Source organism: Theropithecus gelada, chromosome 3 (assembly GCF_003255815.1).
Source record: "Theropithecus gelada isolate Dixy chromosome 3, Tgel_1.0, whole genome shotgun sequence".
Classification (NCBI taxonomy): Eukaryota; Metazoa; Chordata; class Mammalia; order Primates; family Cercopithecidae; genus Theropithecus; species Theropithecus gelada.
The window spans coordinates 28361671-28383770 of NC_037670.1; the positions used below are offsets into that span (position 1 = coordinate 28361671).

The 22100-nt window shown below is 47.9% G+C and overlaps 1 protein-coding gene and 1 non-coding gene across 5 annotated transcripts in view; both read left to right on the forward strand.

Annotated features, from left to right (window-relative positions):
• Positions 1-11822, forward strand: part of KCNE1 (potassium voltage-gated channel subfamily E regulatory subunit 1) — a 62082-nt gene extending 50260 nt beyond the window's left edge. For 3 of the 4 annotated variants that reach the window (XM_025380058.1, XM_025380057.1, XM_025380056.1), the window contains one exon: positions 8826-11822. In XM_025380058.1, the coding sequence (XP_025235843.1) occupies positions 8867-9265 (399 nt within the window). In that variant the 5' untranslated portion in view covers positions 8826-8866 and the 3' untranslated portion in view covers positions 9266-11822. Of the gene's footprint in view, positions 1-2675; positions 3112-8825 lie in introns of those variants that run through there. The other variant, XM_025380055.1, reaches the window with a different exon arrangement.
• LOC112621958 lies at positions 2249-2376 on the forward strand. Its single transcript, XR_003118878.1, has one exon. It is a non-coding gene; the product is annotated as a small nucleolar RNA SNORA11 (small nucleolar RNA).
• Positions 11823-22100: the final 10278 nt, after the last annotated feature.

Below are 22100 nucleotides of genomic sequence, written 5' to 3' on the forward strand. Positions count from 1 at the left end.
CTCCTACCATATGCCAGACTCTGTTCTAGCTGCTTGGGATGCAGTGAAGAACAACCCACGCAAAGATCCCTGCCTACAATAGCTTGCATTTTGGTGGGAAAGACAAACGTTGAACAATCAACATCATAATTAAGAAAACTTTATTTTACTGGAAGGTGATAAGGACTATGGAAAAGGAGGAGGGAAAAAAGGTTAAGAGTTACTGGGAGTGTGGTAAGGAGGGAAGAAAATTGTGCTCTACTATTAACGATCACTGAGTGCCCAAATTTTTTTAGAAATAAGGTGGGTTGCAGATATATATATATATATATATATATATATATATATATGAGTACTGTAAATCTTAATACACAAAATGAATAACAAAAATACATTAATAATATAAATATAAATAATATAAAATTTAATATATAAAAACATACTATATTACAAGAGGTTTTGCTTTGATTACTCAATAATCTATTTCCAGAGCATAGTATACTTTATCAATTCTTCACTCACTTTCCCACTGTAGTGGTATTGAATCTAATACTTTGCATTCCCACTTAATTCAGGAAAACCTTACTGAAATATTCTGGGTGCTGGAGTGGGAACAAAGGTGAGCAAGATGGTCTCTGTCCTTTGGGACCTCCTGGGAGAAAATGCCCAGACAAGTCTACAAATGATTAGAAGTTAGAATATGACCGGCACTGTAGGAGAGATATATACAAGGGGTCAGAGAAGGGGAGGGGATTCTGGATCAGGGTCAGACACAGTGTGGATATGAGCTGGCATTTGAAGGACCAGTAGAATTTTAAGAAGGGAATATGGTGGGAATGCCTCACCTACAGAGAGAACAGCAAACATAAAACAAGAGGCCGGGCACAGTGACTTACGCCTGTAATCCTAGCACTTTGGGAGGCCAAGGTGGGCAGATCGCTTCAGCACAGTCATGTTGAGCCTGGGCAACATGGCGAAACCCTGTCTCTACTAAATATACAAAAAGTAGCCAGGCATGGTGCCATGCACCTGTAAACCCAAACTACTCAGGAGGCTGAGGCATGAGAATCACTTAAACCCAGGAGGCGGAGGAGGTTGTAGTAAGTCAAGATCGTGCCACTGCACTCCAGCCTGAGCAATAGAGCGAGACTTGATCTCTAAAATAAAATAAAATAAAATAAAACAAAACAAGAGCTAGGAAGGCCAGGGGCTGATTCCATGCTGCGCAAAGACCTCGGATATATACTCAAGGTAGATTCCATCGTTCCCACTGTTCAGGTGAGGAAACTGAGGCTCCCCGGATTTATGTCATTTGCTGAAGATGAGAGTCCTTCCTTCCCTCCTGATGTGTGACTTCAGCTGTCATTCATTATCCATCCCTAAACGCCCGCCCATGTTTTCATATTGAGTTTGATGGAGTCTCCTCACCAGCTTGCTGGCCTGACTCCCTGAGTATTCAGTGTTTCTATTTCCATTCTTCACACCCCAGACTCTCTCTCTATCACCCATAGAGAGGTCTAGGAAGTTCCTCGTGAAAGCACCAGACTCAAGCCACACCCCACGTCCCGCTGGGAGGTGGCAGGAAACATTTTTCTGATCAGAGAGGACAGTCTGATTCTGGGCCTCTGGACGGTTTTATCCTGATTCCTTGAGAGACCCTGACCACCTTAGTGCCCACTGACGCTGGGGAGAGGGGGAGGATAGAAGACCAGACAGAGCCGGCCAAGTGCCTGGAAGCATCTGGTGGCCCTGGGTGGCTTCTTTTCAGCTAGGAGAGAGATATGTTTGATATGTTTCCAGAATCTGGACATAGTGCTGTGATAAAGATGAAAACAATAGACAGTTGGTTCCAAGGACAATTGACTCAGAATTCTTGGCTCAATAAGATCATGTTCACCAAAATGAGTCTTATCCATCATTGCTTTTACCCTGATTCTGCTTCTTAAAACAAATGAGACCAAATGATGATGTTAAGACTGGATGCTCTTTTGAAGAAATGCTTAAGGAGTCCTGTCAAGCGTGATAAAAATACCCATAGTCAACCTAGGGAAGTAAGTTAAGGAGCCCTGTAGTTTATCTAGGATTGACCTGGGACCCAGATTCCTGAGCTCTGACTTCGACCTTCCTGTCTCCCCTACTCACCCCTAGAATCTATTCCTTTTAGAAGAAAGCTTGGAGTCAGCCACAAGAACCTTACCCGGTCACTAAATGCTTAAGAAAGAATGATCAGGAACTGGGAGAATTTGCTAATAATAATAAAAGAATGAGAGGGGTGCACTCAGGGCAGGGGGCTTGAAGAACGGCTCCTCTGTTTACAACACACTCAACAGGGGTCTGAGGTCACAGTGATGAGAGGCCCAAACTTGTGGCCTCCCCATGAACAAATGCCCTACTCATGTCCCCTGCAGGATCAGTGGGACAGGGCTCAATATTGGGAGGAAGGCTGCAGTATTTACTGGGGAAGCCTGCTGTCTACAGCCTGCCCAGTTTATGCACGGGCAGGCCACAATTGGTCTTAGAAATAAAGGCTTTGGAAAATTAAAAAAAGAAAGAAAGAATGAGAGTTTCCCATGATGGGAAAGCTTCTGCTCTGAAAGCTTCCAGGCTGTTATCAGTGCTGATAGGCGACACAGCCAGAGCACGTGGGAGAAGTCAGAAGAGGTGGTGTGTGCCCGGAGGAGGCGCCACCCACTGCCCTCTTCTCCCCTGGGTTCAGCTGGGGGCCTTATGGAACTTTAGGGTGCTGGAGGCCCCGTTGGTCTCCATTTGCAGGTGTCTCGCTCAGCGCAGCTGCCCAGAGCGCTGTGTCCTGAGTGATTTCCAGTAGACCAGCAGCTCTGGGTCTAAGCTTTTAAGATTAAAAAAAAAAAAAAAAAAAAAAGCACTACCCTTGATTAGGGGCAGCATTCATATCTCACATCGAGGTAGCAGCAGAAATGACTAGGAATCCACCCTACTTTCTGGGCCCAATGAGACCACCGTTTGAGAATATTCAGCACAGGCCGAGCATCAGATGGATTTTGAACATCTCTGGCTCCTACCATTTCTGCCTCCCCCATTCCTTTACTGACTGTGCAAGCTACAAAAAGCTGAGGGGACAGGAATGGGGATGACTTCTGATGGCATGTTCAGGTGAGAAGCCAACCCCCATTTGGCTGGATCCAATGCTACCTGATGAAAGTGGCCTATTCCTCAGCTATTTTGAGCCTGCTTCCTCTGTACAAGGTCCTGGGAATTGCTCTTGTCTACACTAATAAAATGTGAGTCAATAGCTAAGAGATGACATTTTAGACAATTTTTGGTTGGTTGTTTTTGTTTGTATTTATTTTTTTAAGTTCCAGGGTACAAGTGCAGGATGTGCAGGTTTGTTACAGACATAAACATGTGCCATGATGGTTTGTGGCACCTGTCAACCCATCAACTGGGTATCTAGCCCAGCATGCATTAGTTCTTTTCCCTATTGCTCTTCCCCACCCACCTTCCCCCGACAAGCCCCAGTGAGTGTTGTTCCCCTCCCTCTGTCCGTGTGTTCTCATTGTTCAGCTCCCACTTAATTTAAGTGAGAATATGCGGTGTTTGGTTTTCTGCTCCTGCGTTAATTTGCTGAGGATATGTATTTCTGATAGGAGAGATTACTTTTGGCAAGCCATCTCATCTCTAAGGAGCCCTGTTTTCTGAAAATTAAGATTGTTGGATCAGTTGCTCTCCCACTCTGTTTGAGTCCAGCCATCTGAAAGTGCAGCCACAGGGCATGTAGGTGCTTCGGCATCATGTATACTAGAACTGAACCTAGAGAATCTGATGTAAAATCCCAAATGACATGCAGATCCAGACTGTCATTTACACCATGCCGACTATTAAGAAGACATTGCCCAACTCATTTTGAGACTCATTACACAAAAATACCCTGGTGACCCAGCCTGCAGGCATTGGGGGTATGGAGGACATTTAGCAAAAGCAATGCAATAAATTACATGTAAAGTTTTAAAAAATTCTTTAAAAATATAGGGTTGTTATTTGAAAGGCAATTAATTAGCTTGACTTAAGCTCTGACAGGTGAATTGTAATTGAAGGCACCAGCGTGCGTGAGAGTGGGGACAGCTGAGGTTACACTGAAGACTGGAGAGTTTCTGCCGTTTCTCTTCAGACTGTATCAGAGGCAAACGATGCCAAAGAAAAGAAAATGTAAAAAACAAAGAAGGTTTGAAAAATAGTCAGTGAAATCATATTTTACATTCTTGCAAAATTCTTCCAGGTACCCAGCAGCACAAAAGGCTGATTTGTCAGTTTCCTAGGGTCCCACACCACAGCCCAGTGGTTCTCAATCTTGGCTACCAATTAGGGTCATTTGGGAGGTTTCTAAAAAGTCTCTGAAGCAGGCAGGAACCCAGACCAATGACATTAAAATCTCTGGAGGTTTTATTTCTAAATCCAGGAACCATTATTTTCTAAAGGTTCTAAAGGCTCCCCCAGTGATTCCAATAGATCACCAAGCAAGGCCTCCAGACCAGAAGCATTAGCACCACGTAGGCATGTGTTAGGAATGCAGATTCTCAGGCCTGCTCCAGTTCTACTGAATCAGAAACTCTGTAAGTAAAGCCCAGCAATCTGCATTTTTTTTTGAGACGGAGTCTCACTCTGTCACCCAGGCAGGAGTGCAATGGCACAATCTTGGCTCACTGCAACCTCCGCCTCCTGGGTTCAAGCGATTCTCCTGCCTCAGCCTCCCAAGTAGCTGGAAGTACAGGTGCCCACCACCACGCCTGGCTTATTTTTGTAGTTTTAGTAGAGACGGGGTTTTACCATGTTGGCCAGGCTGGTCTCAAACTCCTGACATCAAGTGATCCACCTGCTTCGGCCTCCCAAAGTGCTGGGATTACAGGAGCAATCTGCATTTTAACAAGGTCATTCTAAAGCATTCTAAAGAACAAGGCTGAGGATGGTTTGGGCTTGGGAGTTTTTCAAAGCAGATGTTTCCAGTTGTTTCTTTGGCCATAGGAAAGTCCGTCTGGTTCTAAGTAACAAGCCTTCTCGGTGAACTCATTATTATGAATTAATTGCAGACATTACTCTTACTTTGCTGTATGGATTTATCAGTTTTAAACCAATTAACATGTGGATCTTCAAATGTTGCCTGCCACAATTCTACCCTCACATGGTCATGAAGTGGTAAAGACTCTCTAACAGTAATTGGCGGCAGAATTATTTGCCAGTTGTGATCACTCTGGGTTTTTGGAAATTACAGCTTAGTATCAGGTCCAGGTCTGTCTGTTTTCTGGGTCAGGGTTTTATGCATTTGTAAGTGGTTTCGGGTCATTTAAAAAGAAGTGGTTGAGCGTTGAGTTCGGATCTGTTACCAAACAATTCCTGCCTACCCCGATGATTAGGATGGGGCTAAATGCTAGTTTTGTACAAGAACAAGTACCTGAGTCCCTTGAGCCCAGGCAGCTTGACTCCTGACAGATCTCTGAACAGACTCAAAAGCCTAGAAACCAGGAAAGGCCACAAACAATCTTTGATTCTCATTCATGTCTGATCTCTCCACAAAGTAGGGAAGAGAGCCGCCATGGTCAGCCACAGGAAAGCCAAGTCTAAACCCTCAAAGTCCCAAATCCTTGGGCTGCAATTTCTTAACAAGGTAGAAAAACCAATAAACTCCTACCCAGGACCACTGAGTGTGCACCTGCCACATGCCACGTGCTGTCAGCCACTCTACACACCTGCTCAGTGGTTCAACAGCCTGCATATGTTAGCGGTATTTCTCGCTACTTTGGAAAGAAAAAAAAAACTTGACTGAGCAATTCTAAGGAACCTATCCAGGATCGTGTGGCCGGGAAGTAGCAAAGCTAGAATCCAAACCTGGGGTAGCAATGGAATCCCCAAATCTGAGCTGTTTCTGCTCCTCACTCCTGCCTTCTGAGACTGTAGTTCAGGGTAGAAGATGACTGCCCTTCTGGAAAAGGGAGTCAGTTAAAGCTTTGGAGCCAGCTCATTGGCATTTGTTCACTGGAGTAAGCAGGTTATAAAGAGTCAAGCCCCACTGGTCAAAAGGTATTAAGTTCTGGTGGCATCTATTTGATAAACACTCAGGGCAGCTCCTGTATTGCTGTGTGCCCAGCACCGGGCTGGATGGGCAGGGCAGGCATGGGATAAGGGGCCTGGAGATCCTGACCATGATGAGGTTAGCGGGGGTCATGGTGTGCACAGTGATGACCCAGCTCCATGCATCAGAGCAGGCTTCAGGAAGGAGGTGAGAGCTGGGCTGAATTTTAAGCATGAGTAGGCATTGCTGAGAAGTTTCATGGGCCAAGAAGAAGGTGCAGTCTGAGCTGGAGATGCACAATGTGTGGAGGCTCTGGGGCCAGCAGGGACTATACAGCATTGGGTCTGGGCACAGTGGCAACTGTGAGAGGGATGCAGAGACTCTCAAATTTAGGGCCTGTATCCAGGCAGACCAGGAGTTTCACCTTGAAGGTGGGGAGGAGCCAAGGAAGGCCTTCAAGATGGGAAGTGCTGTGATGAGATTGCCATCATCAGTGAGAGGGATGCAGGTTTAGGGGTGACTGGTGTTGCCACTCAACTCACTGAGGAAGGGGCCAGTCTCTGACAGGACAGGGTGGGGTGTTAACTTTAAGGAGCCTGGGGATGGCCAAAGGGAGCCGTCTCCTTAACAGGTCTTTGGACACATGGCTCTGGAGCTTAAAGAGAGCCCTGGGTCATGGCCATGCAGGTGAGCCTGGAGCAGGTGCGGTCACCCCGGAACAGAGGAGAGTGGGAAGAGAAGAGAGCAGGTAACAGAACTCTGAGACACAGCCACAGTTCAGAGACGGGTAGAGGAAGAGGGACCTGGGAAAGGTACCAGATATCTTCACCTGGTGCTGGGTTCAGGGTATGTTTTACAATTAAGCCAATTCAATGAAGAAATAGCTCTGGGTCTAAGCTGGAGAGAAGCCAGGGTTCTGAGGTTATTTGTCCTACAGAAGATGATGTTCAATGTCGCAGTCCCCATGCTGGCTGGGAAAGACAGAACCATCCTGGCAAGTGTTGGAATTTGTCTTTCCATAGTGATTCTGGCCATAAACTGTCTTCCCAAACACACCCACATCCATCACCTGTAGTCACAACAGTACCCCCGAGGCCATGTTCTACTCCAGGCCATGTTCTACTTAGCTACTTTAAGCTCCTAAGAAGTGAGTAGGGGACAGGCAGGGTGGCTCATGCCTATAATCCCAGCAATTTGGGAGGCTGAGGTGGGCAGATCCTGTAAGCTCAGGAGTTCAAGACCAGCCTTGGCAACATAGGGCAGCCTCACCTCTGCAAAAAATACAAAAGTTAGCCAGGCATGGTGGTGCATACCTATAGTCCCATCTACTCTGGAGGGCGAGGTAGAAGGATCATCTGAGCCCAGGAGGTTGAGGCTGCAGTGAGCTGAGATCGTGCCACTGCACTCCAGCCTGGGTGACAGAGTGAGACCGTGTCTCAACAAAACAGAAAAAGAAAGAACTGAGTGGGAGCACGTACGTGTGATAAGCTCCCAGTGGCCCCTCCGGCTCGAGTTTGGAGTGTGACATCAACAACTTGGCCTCTGGGCTTTTGTTGCCCGGCAGGAACGGGAGGTAGAAGCCGGCATTTGCTCAAACCTAAACAAACAAACAAACAAACAAACAAATAACTGACCTGTTTTTTAGCTTACCAATGATCTCAAGGTCACCTAGATGGGGTTTCCACAGCAAACCAAACCCCTGACAGAATCTCACAGCTACTTGGAGACAATTTTTCCAATTCCCAGGCCCACTCTGAGTATACAGGGACAGTGATATCAAGATTAAATGATAGGGAAAATGTCACTTTCTGCATAGCCAGCGAGTGGTGAATGGAAATTAAAGGCAATCCATGTACCATTGCTCAATCAAGAGAGGGCATCGTGTAGACCCAAGACGGCACACACCATGGACTAGAGAGCACGTCAGCTCACCCCTCTCACCTGAGGTTTTCAGATTGTGTACATGTGTGTGCGTATGTGTGGGCAGGGAGGGAAAAACATAGCACAAGTTGCAACACTGGCCTCTTCGAGGGGAGCTCTCTGTGAAATCTCCCTAGACATTCCGAAGTCCACCATGTGATAGCGTGGATTTTTCATTCAGATGAATGTAACTGTTCGTAGAGAGATGCTCCGTGGTGAAACAGAACACTTATTGCATGTTATCTCCAAGGGCGCCCTGGCAGCGCCCCAGTCTGACTGGTCATGCATAAGCCCTCATGAACTAGTTGTATGAGATGCGTGATTTTTTTTAGGTGCATAGAAGGGCAAGGATGGGGATGTTTGTCTCCCCCTTGTTTATGGAGTTAGCAGCCACAGCAGTGTCCATCTCTAGGGGAGAAGGCAGAGAAAAGAAGTGGGTGTTCACAATGGGTTGTATACAACCATTGGAAGTAAAGGAATGCACACACCCAGTACCACAAGTGAGCCACAAAAACACAGTCGTGAGGAAAAGGAAAGAGACTGAATTAGTTGGATGACCAGATACCATTTAGGTAAGCCAAAATGCACATGTGACCCCATACGCCACAATATGCAGCAATGCATGTTAAAGAAGCTCCTTCTGATGGTCACCTATAGGGGTGGAGATTGGGGGTGGTAGATGGAAATAGAAGGGAATCAATGTATCCATTCATCAATTAAGAGAAGGCATTGCACAGACCCAAGATGGCACACACCATGGGCTGGGGAGCGTGTCAGCTCACCCCTCTCACTTGAGATTTTAAAATTGTGTACATGTGTGTGCGTAAGTGTGGGTTTTGGCCAATACGTACTTTTTGATTTGGGGTTGCATTTTTCCTTTAAGAGGTGTGCCTGGGAAGTTGGAACTCCAGCAGCGAAACCTTAATGCCCAGGATGATCTTGTCTAACACCACAGTGGTGATGCCCTTTCTGACCAAGCTGTGGCAGGAGACAGTTCAGCAGGGCAGCAACATGTCGGGCCTGGCCCGCAGGTCCCCCCGCAGTGATGACGGCAAGCTGGAGGCCCTCTACGTCCTCATGGTGCTGGGGTTTTTCGGCTTCTTCACCCTGGGTATCATGCTGAGCTACATCCGCTCCAAGAAGCTGGAACACTCTAACGACCCATTCAACGTCTACATCGAGTCCGATGCCTGGCAAAAGAAGGACAAGGCCTACGTCCAGTCCCGGGTCCTGGAGAGCTATAGAGCATGCTATGTCGTTGAAAACCATCTGGCCGTAGAACAACCCAATACACAACTTCCTGAGACAAAGCCTTCCCCATGAACCCCATCACTGGCTCAAACTGGACACATCCTGCCTGGCAACCTGATTTTCTAATCACATTCCTCTCATACTCTTTATTGTGATGGATACCACTGGATTTCTCTTTGGTTATTGTAAGGCATGAGGGGTGGGTTAATGACACAGTTTCACTGTTTCTCTAAAATCACATTCTTCTGTGATAGACTGTCAGTGGTTCCCCCATATCTGTCCCTGCCTTGCTAAATTTAGCAGAATCCCTGAGGACATGGCCTCTGAGAATAGCAGCTGCATTTCCCAGACTCCCTTGCAGCTAGCAAGGTTGTGTGACTAAGCCCTGGCCAGTAGGCATGGAAGTGAAGACTGCAATGTCCAAGTAATCCTTGGAAAGAAAAGAACGTACTCTTCACTTCCCTTGTCCTGCTTCCCAGTGGCTGGATGTGGAGGAGGTGGAGAGCAGCTCTGAGTCTAGGAAAGAATGGGGCACTCAAAGAGCCATACACATCTGGGCCTGGGCGATGTGGATCCTCCTTACCACCCACCAGGCCAGATGTACAGGAGAGAGAAATCCACTCCACTCTTCCTTAAGCCACTGTTATTCTGATCTCTGTTAAGGTCGCAGAATCAGTGCCCTTACTGATACACCTGCCTTATAGGACTGAACCTAAAGGGATGACATTCCCATACTTGTCACAAGCACACACCGATTCTGCCCTTGTCACTTCTGTGCTCACTCCTGTGGCTCTATCTTCCTCCTGCCCGTCTGCCTCCCACTCCTCCCTTGCACCCACCCTGCACACATCTCCCCAAAAACACACAGACACATACACTCATATACATAGATACACACACACACGCACACACCTCAATCTAGAAAGAACTTGCTTCCTACAGGCCTGAGATGGAGGAGAAAAAAATGCCCCCTTCAGAATGCATACCAAGGGGAAGGTGCTCGGTCACTGTGGGAGTGGGGAGAGGTGTCCCCACTCCCCAAGAGCCAGGGGAAGGAGCAGCTGTGGGCAGAGAGGAATATACGGCGCTGGGGTGGTAGGTCCTTTTGAGGTGATGGGCTGGTTTTGTGAGTTGAATTGTACCCCCAAAAAGACAGGTACCTTCGATGTGACCTAATTGGGAAATAGGGTCTTTGCGGATGATCTAGTTGAGGTGAGGTCATTGGGGTGGGCCCTCATCCGATATGACTGGAGTCCTTATCGGAATAGGGAAATTCGGACACAGATGCATAGGGAGGACACCATGCCGTGACAGAGGCAGAGGGTGCGGTGACACAGCTGCAAACCAAGGAAGGCCAAGGATGGATGCACATTCCCATCCCAAGAAGCCGGGAAAAAGCCACGAAGGCTCCTCCCCTGCAGGTTTCAGAGGAGGCACAGCCCTGCTTGAATTCAAACTTCTGGCCTCCAGAACTATGAGTCAGTGAGTATCTGTTGTTGAAGCCACCCAGCTTGGGCTACTCTGGCAGCCTACTGCCATCAGTATTGGAATACTATAGTGAGCTCATGCAGCACCTCTCACCCACCCAGAGACAGAGCTGCTCTGCTTTCCAGCGGGGCACCTGGAGGGGCCACCCCAGCAGATAGAGAGGGACTTCGTTCTGCCACCTGCCTTGAGAGGGTCTCCAGCTGCCATCTGTAGCATCGGAGTCCTCTGCAATGTGACATCCTGAAAGCTCAGCTGCCTGGGCATTCCTGAAGAGTATGGAATATTTAAAGGAAACTTTTTTTTTTTTTAATCTGCACATAAGATAAAAGCAGCACGTGTGCATCTTTGGCCATCCTCAAATGGACAGACTTGGTCTTGTGAGGTTCCAGTCCTTGTTTCACATAATGAACACTGGCATGGCTCAGCCCCTGAGTTACCACAGTCTTTGAGATGAGTGGTTCTCTGGGTCTGAAAGTCCAGAGAGCGCTGTGATCTTTGCCCCACCCGAATAATGCATATGGACACTACATCTTGCCTACCGTGTCCAGGGTTCATGACCAGTGGCAGCCGGACTGCCTGCTGTGTCTCACGGCCCCTGTGTGAGCCAGACCCTTCTTAGGCAGTTGTATATTTCCGGACTGAGGCAGGGCAGGTTTGCAGAGAGAGACCCAGAGTGCACGTGACCTGCAGTGTGATCCCGGGCGTGCACTGACTTGGATATTCCAGGCACACGGACTGGCTTTTTATCACCACTTCATTTTCCCCACTAAGATTCCTGTGCCTTTTAAGGCAGAGGGAGATCCCTGTGGCTTTAGTCTTCCCAGGTCTTAAAGGGCTCTTGTCTTCACTCACAAACCTCTTATCTCTTCCTCCCTCCCCTTCCACTTCATTTTAAAGGGGGAGAGGGAAAAGTAACCGGGAGACAAATTGAACCACATATTTTCAGACACTTGTTACCATATTTTAAAATTCAGCTTCGCATACACAGTCTTTGCTATGCACCGTGTACTGTTCTAAGCTCTTTAAAAATAGAATCTCAATTATTATTTTGCAAGCAATACTCTATGCATTCATTAGCTAGGACAACAATGCTTTCTGCAGTATTGAGATTTCGTTAAAAAATTAAAGCCGTTTACTATGATCTGTGATGTGTGTTCTTAATATCACTATGATACTTCTGGAAGACGGTTATCAGTCTTGCAATGCTTTGATAAGGCAGCCCCATGGACTTGGGAATATGGAAAGTAAGATTGCATATGGATAATTAAACTCTGCCATCAACACACAGCATGTCAGAACAGAGAGATGTGGGTCCCTCTGATACCTGCAGTTAGAAAGCAAGTGAAGCCCTAGGGGGAGACAATGGCGAACTGTAGCACCCTCCTGCCTTGTAAAGGGGAGGCTGCTGTCAACTCCTGGCATTTGCAGCCAGCAGTGAATGTGGGCACAATCCAGATGGAGCAGGGAATGTGGGCACCATCCAGACAGAGCAGGGAATGTGGGCATCGTCCAGACAGAGCAGGGAATGTGGGCATCGTCTAGACAGAGCAGGGAATGTGGGCACCATCCAGACACAGCAGGGAATGTGGGCACCATCTGGGCACCATCCAGACACAGCAGGGAATGTGGGCACCATCTGGGCACCATCTAGACAGAGCAGGGAATGTGGGCACCGTCTAGACACAGCAGGGACTGTGGGCACCATCTAGATGGAGCAGGGAATGTGGGCACCATCTGGACGAACTTCTCGATGTTGTTGGAAAAGCTTTGAACTCTTATAAAGTTTGCATGTTGGCAACTAATTTACTTTTTAAAACTTGAGTGGGTCAAACAAAATATAACCTTGAGCTGGATTCTGCTCAGAGACCACTGATTAACTGCCTGTGCTTTACAGAGGAAGAATAGCCCCCAGGCAGGCCCACGCCACACCTGAGAGACCCGTAAACATACTCAGGGCTCGGGCGTGGTGGCTCACCCTTGTAATCCCAACACTTTGGGAGGCTGAGGTGGGTGGATCACCTGAGGTCAGGAGTTTGAGACCAGCCTGGCCAACATGGCGAAACCCCATTTCTACTAAAAATACAAAAATTAGCCAGGTGTGGTGGCGGGCACCTGTAATCCCAGCTACTTGGGAGCCTGAGGTGGGAGAATCGCTTGAACCTGGGAGGCAGAGGTTGTAGTGAGCCAAGAGTGTGCCACTGCACTCCAGCCTGGGCAACAGAGCGAGACTCCATCTAAAAAAGAGAAAGGAAGGAAGGAAGGAAGGAAGGAAGGAAGGAAGGAAGGAAGGAAGGAAGGAAGGAAGGAAGGAAGGAAAGAAGCAAGGAAGGGGAACTCTGCCAAGCCATGATGCAGGAACAGGCATGTCCTTGAGTGTGGTCCTGGGGCCAAGGGACCCAGAGGTCTCAGCCTCATGATGAAAGGCTGTATCAGGCTGTCCTTACCTGACACGGTGAGAACATCCCATTCATCTGACCCTCTCATTCAGATTCTGGATTCCACAATCTTTGCATCTCCAGGCCAGGCTGTGTGAGCACAGAATAATGCATGTGGCTCTCTTGAGAGTGTGCCCTGTCTAAAATCCACATCAGTGTATGACTTCTCTGTGGGCGCAAATGAGATGTTTACACTAGATCAGGCGAGGAGAGATAAGTAAAGGCTACCAGTGCTTGAAGACAGAAGAAATGGACATAAAGCTATCAATGGGTAGATAGGGACTGGTACTTTTCTTTTTCTTTTTCTTTTCTTTTTTTTTGAGGTAGGGTCTGGCTCTGTCACCCAGGCTGGAGTACAGTGGTGCAATCACAGCTCAGTGCATCCTAGACCTCCCAGACTCAAGTCATCCTCCCACCTCAGCCTCCCGAGTAGCTGGGACTACAAACACAAACCACTATGCCCGGCTAATTTTTTTGTGGGGGGGACCGAGTTTTACTCTGTGGCCCAGGTTGAAGTGCAATGGCGCAATCTCGGCTCGCTGCAACCTCTGCCTCCCAGATTCAACCAATCCTCCTGTCTCAGCCTCCCCAGTAGCTGGGAATACAGGTGCCCACCGCCATGCCCAGCTCATTTTTGTATTTTTAGTAGAAACAGGGTTTCACCCTGCTGGCCAGGCTGGTCTCAAACCCCTGTCCTCAGGTGATCCATCTGCCTCAGCCTCCCAAAGTTCTGGGATGACAGGCCTGAGCCACCATGCCCGGTGCCCAGCTAATTTTTAAATTTTTTTGTAGAGATGGGGTCTCACTATGTTGTCCAGGCTGGTCTCCAGTGTCTGGGCTCCAACGATCCTCTCACCTTGGACTCCCAAAGCGCTGGGGTTACAGGCATGAGCCACTGCACCCGGCTTCTGGTAAAGTCTTTGAGTAAACAGAATCATTGGACACATAAAGCCAATCTTCATACAAAAAACGAGTCAGGAGATTTAAAGCAGTTGGCCCCTCAAGCACATCTGTCTGTTTACCTGAGGTCAGTCAAGCGGTCGCCAAGTATCCCAGATATGCCCCCACAGTACTGGAATTTGTTGATCTGCCGGTGCAGTGGAAGGCAGTCTGGGTGCTGCTGTCCCCTGGTGGTCATTTTGAGGATATTGCTCAAGGCACGGGGAGCCCTGAGGACCGGGCAGCCTGAGGACCGCGCAGCCAGGCAGGTCCCTGCTGGGGCTGGGTAGGGGGCTCTGAGTGCCTTTAGATGCCCTTGGGAGGTTACACTTCCATTCAGCCATCAAGTTCAGGGTGACAGGACCCACTGTGGGCACGACTATGAAATGGGAGGATGGATGCTGAGAAAGAGATACATTCTTCTAGAAGTTCCTTGCAAGGCAGCTCCTCTGAACAAAGGCCCTGGAGTCACAGCTCTGAATCTCTGAGAAGTTGCTAGGACCCCCTTCTCCCTTCCTTTGGGAAGGAACCTGCTTAGCCCCCTCCCCTATTCCAGGAATAACTGTACCCTCCTTTCAGCCCCTGGAAAATAATCTCTCCCCCAGACCTAAGTCCCTTTTGGTTTCAGGCCTGTGATCACTCATGCTATGCATGGAGAAGGGATTCCACCCCCTAGGTATCCCTGGACTCAGACCTTTTTATCACCTTCTGTTCACCCCATTGGTGAGGGAAGGAGTCCCACTCTAGGGCTGGGACTCACAACACCCAAGCCTGGATAGGTGAGACCCATGGCAATGTGTCAGTCACATATACTCATAGCCCAGGGGAAGGGCCACTGCAGGCCATGCAGGGCCACATGGGGTGGTGCTCAAGAGCTGAGTGAACAGTAGGGGTGGTGGACAGCAGGCTTGGTAGTAACAAGAGTGATACGATTTGGCCATGACCCCACCCACATCTCATCTTGAATTGTGATTCCCATAGTCCCCACGACTCGTGGGAAGGACCCAGTGGGAGGTGATTGAACCATGTGCGGGTTACCTCCATGCTGTTCTTGTGATAGTGAGTGAGTTCTCACGAAATCTGATGGTTTTATAAGGGGCTTTTCCCCCTTTTGCTCAGCACTTCTCCTTCCTGCCGCCATGTGAAGAAGGACATGTTTGCTTCCCCTTCCACCATGATTGTAAGTTTTCTCAGGCCTCCCCAGCCACATGGAACTGTGAATCAATTAAACTTCTTTTCTTTATAAATTACCCGGTCTTAGGTATGTCTTTATTAGCAGTGTGAGAACAGACTAATACAGAGGGTGGAGTGGCCCCTGGTTTCTGCAGGAGGTTGTTAAATAATTCCGTAGACTGGTAGGGAACTGAAGCCTGCTACTTGGGAATAAACAAGGGTGGTATCTGGTCCCTGGGATAAGAAGGGTTGCCCAGCAGGGAGACTCTATTTATGGGAGCAGAGGCGGGAGGGGAGTTTGCAGTTAGGCCACTTGAGGTCCTCCATATTTTACCACATGTCAAGGCAGCACATAACATTGGTTTTGATTTTAGGCCTTATGCCACTGCTGGAGATGGCTAGGCAGGTTCTGCACTGAGTCCAGCACTGGGCTTAGGGGGGTGAGCAGGGGATGAAACCCAGCCCCGCTTCCCTAGCTGAGCCAGGGGCCCTGGAGTGGGGCAGTGGCTGCCCGGTAGGAAGAATGCCTCTCCAGTTAGCTGGAAGGACACCATCCGGGCTCTTGGGCCTCTGCAGCCAGCTTGAACTCCCACATCCTTTCCTCCTCCAGCACCTGCCTCTGAAGGTGGATGAGGTCACCACTGGGGCCTCCCCAGGAGTGGGGAGAAAGGGACAATTAGGGGAATCAGTGGAGCAATTCACGCCTTCTGATGGCCTTGCACATCCCGAAAGGGGGTGAGAACAAGGCAGTGGGAGCAGGAGGGACTCCACTTTGGATGGGATTAAAAATCTAAGCTGCTTTTCTTCCGAGGCTCAGCGAATTAGGGTAGTAAGCTGAGTGTCCCAGTTCCTGTGTTCTCATAGAGAGAAGGAATGAGAGAAGTTGCTGCTTGTCTCAGGCTTCCACAGAATGGAAGGCCAGGTTCCTGTCACGGTCCCCTCATGCCCCGGCCTGCTCATTCACTCCTCTCTCCCCACGTGGTGTCTCTCCCCTCACGCCAGACAATCCTCAGACACAGGCCCCCTCATGCAGTTTCACATCAAGGAGATGAGCAGGTCCACTTCCAGTGGGTCAGGAAGGCTCCCCCAGCACCCGGGAAGGCGGGGCTCGGGGTCACTTGGCAATGAAAGGCCTGAGTTAATGTGAGGAATGGAGAGTCCACAAGCTTTGAGAGAAACCTGGGAGATGCAGAGAGAGGAACCCAGGCTTCAAGAGGACTTTCAAAACACAGCTTTCCTAGGAAAATTAAGTGGGTGATTATCTTATTTCCTGTGGCTGCCATAACCAATGACCACAAAAATCAGTGGCTGAAAACAACGGAAATGTAACCTCTTGTGGTTCTGGAGGCTGGAAGTCCAAAATCAAGGTACCAACAGGGACAGGCTCCCTCCTAGGCTCCATGCCTTCTGAGGATCCTTCCTGCCTCTCCCAACTGCAGGTGGCCCCTCACATCCCTTGGCTTGTGGCTGTATCACTGTTGCCTCCACCGCCATCTTCACGTGGCCTCCTCTCCTGTGTGTCTGTATGCCCTTTCATGTCTCTTATAAAACATTCATCATTAGATTTAGCACCAACTCTAATCCAGATCATCTCATCTCCATCCTTACCCTCATGACATCTGCAATGACCCCATCTCCAAATAAGGCCACATGCTTGGGTGACAGGAATTTGGAAAGAAAAATGACACCACAGCCCTACTATACCTACAGTGGTTGTAGGCCAAGGGTTTGGAAGAGTGCCTTGGGCATACCAAGCTCTTGACACAAGGTCAGGATCATTTGCTATCACCAAATCAAAGCTACTATCAGAAACCCAACTGTGACGTTTCTCAAGTGAAGTTTTGGCTGCATATTCTTATCCCTGACACAAACATGCCTCATCACTTATTTTATAGTTGATCAGTCAGGCTCCAGTGAGGAAAACAGAAATTCCATCATTTATTCTAGCAGAGAAAGTAACAAGAAGAGTTGATTAAATGTGTATGTAAAAACCAAAGAACCCTAACTGGGAACATTAAGAAAACACAGAGCTGCAGACTGCAGCAAGCCACCAGCCACAGGAACAAAGGAAAAGGTGTGATCTTGCCACCTGGTCACTGCTTCACAGCCTATTGCCTTACAAATCTTTACATGGACTCCCTTAAGTAGGGAATGAGAAGCAGAATTATGTATTTAGGGATGAAGTGTAAACTAAACCATATGGGCTATTCCTTAGAGTTTAGAGACACCTCCTAAGGCTGATTGCTGAACACACACCAGATCCAAGCTTTCTGCCTACTTTGCCTTAAAGTGTTGTCTTTCTAATACCTTTGGTTTAAACAGAGAGAGAAGAGAGAAATCTCCAAAGTTTTAGCTATTAAGCAAGTCCTCAAGAGCTAGCAGGACTGAACCCCTCCCAGACAGGAATTTATGAATTGATGGAGAAGCTGAGGTCATGCACTCAAAGGCTGATGCTGCATGAGAAGCGAAATAGGAAAGGAGGAAAAGAAAGGTGACTTAGTCCATTCCAGCTGCTGTAACAAACTACCATAGACTGAGCAGCTTATAAACAACAGACATTTATTTCTCACAGTCCTGGGGACCGGGAAGTCCAAGATCAAGGTGCTGGCAGATTCAGCGTCTGGTGAGGGCTCCCTCTCTAGTCCCTGGTTCATAGATGGCCATCTTCTCGCTGTGTCCTCACATGGTGGAAGAGGGCAAGGCAGCTCTCTGGGGTCCCTTTTATAAGGGCTCTGTTCCCATCCATGAAAGTTCCACCCTCATGGCCTGATTACCTCCCACAGCCCCCACCTCCTAATCCCATCACCTTGGAGGTTGGGATCTCAGCACAGGAATCTCAAGGGAGCACACTCAGTCCACAGCAAAACGCACCACCAGATAGGGCAAAGGGAGGCAAGAGACCCTCGTGGAGTCATGGAGGAAAGGAGGTAGAAGGTGTATTTTCTTTGTACACATGTGTTCACAGGATGTGGGGAGAACTTGAAGCAGGCATAGAAATTTTGTGCGTTTTGATGCAGCCATGTGTTTTGATAAGGATGGCAACAGTTGACAACAATTTTTTTTTTCTTTTTTTTTTTTTTTTTGAGACAGAGTCTCACTCTGTCGCTCAGGCTGGAGGACAGCAGCATAATCTCAGCTCACTGCAGCCTCCGCCTCCTGGGTTCAAGCAATTCTCCTGCTTCAGTCTCCCAAGTAGCAGGGATTACAGCTGTATGCCACAAGCCTGGCTAATTTTGGTATTTTTAATAGAGATGGGGTTTCACCATGTTGACCAGACTGGTCTCGAACTCCTGACCTCAAGTGATCTGCCTGCCTCAGCCTCCCAAAGTACTGGGATTACAAGCGTGAGCCGCTGGCCCGGCCAGATGACTGTATTAGTTGAGTGAATTTCTAGGATCAAGGACTTTGGGGCCTTCTACTGTACAGCACCGAAGGATTCAATGTGTCAGCTCTCACCCTATCCTGCCCCACAGCTCATAGAGGTCATACTTATGTGTATTTATGCCACGAGACGCCTGGACACTAACTGAGCAAACATTAGCCAATGACCATGCGCGTCCCTCTGCTGAGCTGCCTTCAGTTCCTGGGGCAGAGACTGGAAAACATCACACATTTTCAACGAGATACAGCATCACTGAGTTTCAGAGACAGGAATGAACATTCTAGACCAGGGGTTGGCCAACTATAGCCTGCAGGACAAATCAGGCCTGCCATCTGGTTTTTCATTGGTTTATTTTTGTTTTTTTCATGAAGACTTAATTTTTTAGAGCAGTTTTAGGTTCACAGAAAAATCGAATGGAAAGTACAGAGATTTCCCATAAACCCCCTTTCCCCACGCATCCACAACATTCCCCAACCACAGCGGTACATTTGCTATACTCCATGAACCTACATTAACACATCACTGTCACCCAGAGTCCACGGTTTACCTTCGTATTCATTCTCGGTGTTGTACAGTAAGTTCTCACTTCGCGTCATCAATAGGTTCTTGCAACATGAAGCAAAATGACATATAAAGAAACTTCCCAGCACTTTGGGAGGCCGAGACGGGCAGATCACAAGGTCAGGAGATCGAGACCATCCTGGCTAACCCGGTGAAACCCCGTCTCTACTAAAAAATACAAAAAACTAGCCGGGCGAGGTGGCGGGCGCCTGTAATCCCAGCTACTCGGGAGGCGGAGGCAGGAGAATGGCGTAAACCCGGGAGGCCGAGCTTGCAGTGAGCTGAGATCCGGCCACTGCACTCCAGCCTGGGTGACAGAGCCAGACTCCATCTCAAAAAAAAAAAAAAAAAAAAAAAGAAACTAATTTTACCATAAGCTAATTAATATAAACAAGAGTTAAGTTGCTATGGCCTGTTTCTGGTCACAAAAACATCACCAAACTTATAAAGACCTCAAACACTTCTAATACTAAATATCGAAATGAATGTTTAGTTGATCTGAATTCATCAAAAGAATTTCCTAAATGAATACATTTAGGAAAGATTAATACAAACAGGTGAAAGCTGGGCGCAGTGACTCACGCCTGTAATCCCAGCACTTTGGGAGGCCGAGGCAGGCAGATCACCTGAGGTCAAGAGTTCGAGACCAGCCTGACCAACACAGCGAAACCCCGTCTCTACTAAAAATACAAAAATTAGCTGGGCATGGTGGCGCATGCCTGTAGTCCCAGCTACTCAGGAGGCTGAGGCACAAGAATCACTTGAACCCTGAGGTGGAGGTTGCAGTGAGCTGAATTTGTGCCACTGCACTTTAGCCTGGGCAACAGAGTGAGACTCTGTCTCGAAAACAAACAACAACAACAACAACAAAAAAAATACAAGCAAGAGTATTATTGACTGGCTTATTCCACTTCAGAGCCGTGGATGGCAAAGCCCATCCCAGAGGCACAGGGTCAAGGCAGACACCAGCCCTGGACAGGGTCCTCCTCCATCATAGGGCACGCTCACCCACTCCCACACTCGCTCACACTAGGACCATGCAGACATGCCAGTTCACCTACTGGGCATAGCTTTGGGATGTGGGAGGAAACTGGAGAACCCAGAGGAAACCCACACAGACCTGGGGAGAATGCACACCCTCTACAGAGACAGTGGCCTGGCTAGGAATAGACTTTTTTTCTCATCAACTTTATAGCAAAATGATGTTGAGCGAGATGGTGTCATCCAAGGACCTGCTGTATAATGTATCCACCATTATAGTAACATACAGAGCATTTTCGCTGCCCTAAAAGTCCTCTGTGCTCTACCTGGTTATCCTCCCCACACCTGTCTCAACCGCTGGCAACCACTGATGTTTTTACCATAGTTTTGTCTTTTTCAGAATGTCGCATAATTGGAGTCTTACAGTATGTAGCTTTTCATATTAGCTTCTTTCACTTAGTCATAGTCATTTCAGTTTCCTCCATGTCTTTTCATGTCTTGAAAGCTCATTTCTTTTTAGCACTGAATAATATTCTATTGTGTGGATGCACCACAGTTTATCCATTCACCTACTGGTGAACATCCTGTTTGCTTCCAAGTTTGGGCAATAATAAATAAAGCTTGCTATGAGCATCTGTGTGCAAGTTTTTGTGTGGATGCAAGTTTTCAACTCCTTTGGGTAAATACCTAGGAATATGATTGCTGGATCGTATGGTAAGAGGACATGTCATTTTGTAAGGAGCTGCCAAACTGTGTTCCAAACTGGCTGCACCACTTTGCATTACCACCAGCAATGAATGGGGATACAAAACACCACATCCTCACCAGCATTTGGGGTTGTCAGTGTTCTGGGTTTGGGCCATTCTAAAAGGCATGTAGCCCACTGTATTCATCAGGATTCTCTAGAGGGACAGAACTAATGGAGTGAATATATATATATTCCATTATATGTGTGTGTATGTGTGTGTGTGTGTGTGTATATATACACACACATAATATAAACAGGAGTTTATGAAGTATTAACTTACACGATCACAAGTTCCCACAATAGGCCGTCTGCAAGCTGTGAAGCAAGGAAGCCAGTCTGAGTTCCAAAACTGAAGAACTTGGAGTCCAGTGTTCGAAGGCAGGAAGCATCCAGCACAGGAGAAAGATGGAGGCTAGCAGGCTAGGCCAGTCTCTCCTTTTCACATTTTTCTGCCTGCTTCTATGCTAGCCGAGCTGGCAGCTGATTAGAGGGTGCCCACTCAGATGAAAGGTGGGTCTGCCTTTCCAGGCCAATGGCTCAAATGTTAATCTCCTTTGGCAACACCCTCACAGACACACCCAGGATCAATACTTTGTATCCAATCAAGTTGGCACTCAGTATTAACCATCACACCCACCACCTGTTTTAGTAAATAAAGTTTTATTGGAACACAGACACACTCTTGGTTTCTATGTTAATATTATTCATGGGTGCATTCACGCTGCAAACGCTGAGTTGGGTCCTTGTGATGGAGAACGTATGGACCACACATCCAAAAATATTTAGTACCTGTCCCTCTGCAGAAAAGAGTGTGCTGACCTCTGTTCTAGAATCATCCCGAACTTTTAGACTACGTGGCCACATGTGGCCCCTTTGGTCCTCTATGGCCTTACGGATGCACTTTCTGGGGCACCCAAGCACCGGAGCCACGGGTTCCCACGCACCGTGGGAACTCCCTCAGTCAGACTGAGGCAGGCCCTGGCTCAGCAGATGCCACGGTTCTTCGGGAGAAGTTTGTCTAAATATAAAATACCAGAATTTGTTTTTTGTTTGTTTGTTTAAAAAGCTAACCAGTAACTGTTACTAAGCCCAGAATTAAGCACTTACGTGTTTGATTGCTTTCGTATGTGCATGTGTCAAATCCACGTATCTGACTGTTAGTTACGCTTTCTAACATACATAGCTCCCATTCTGTCCATA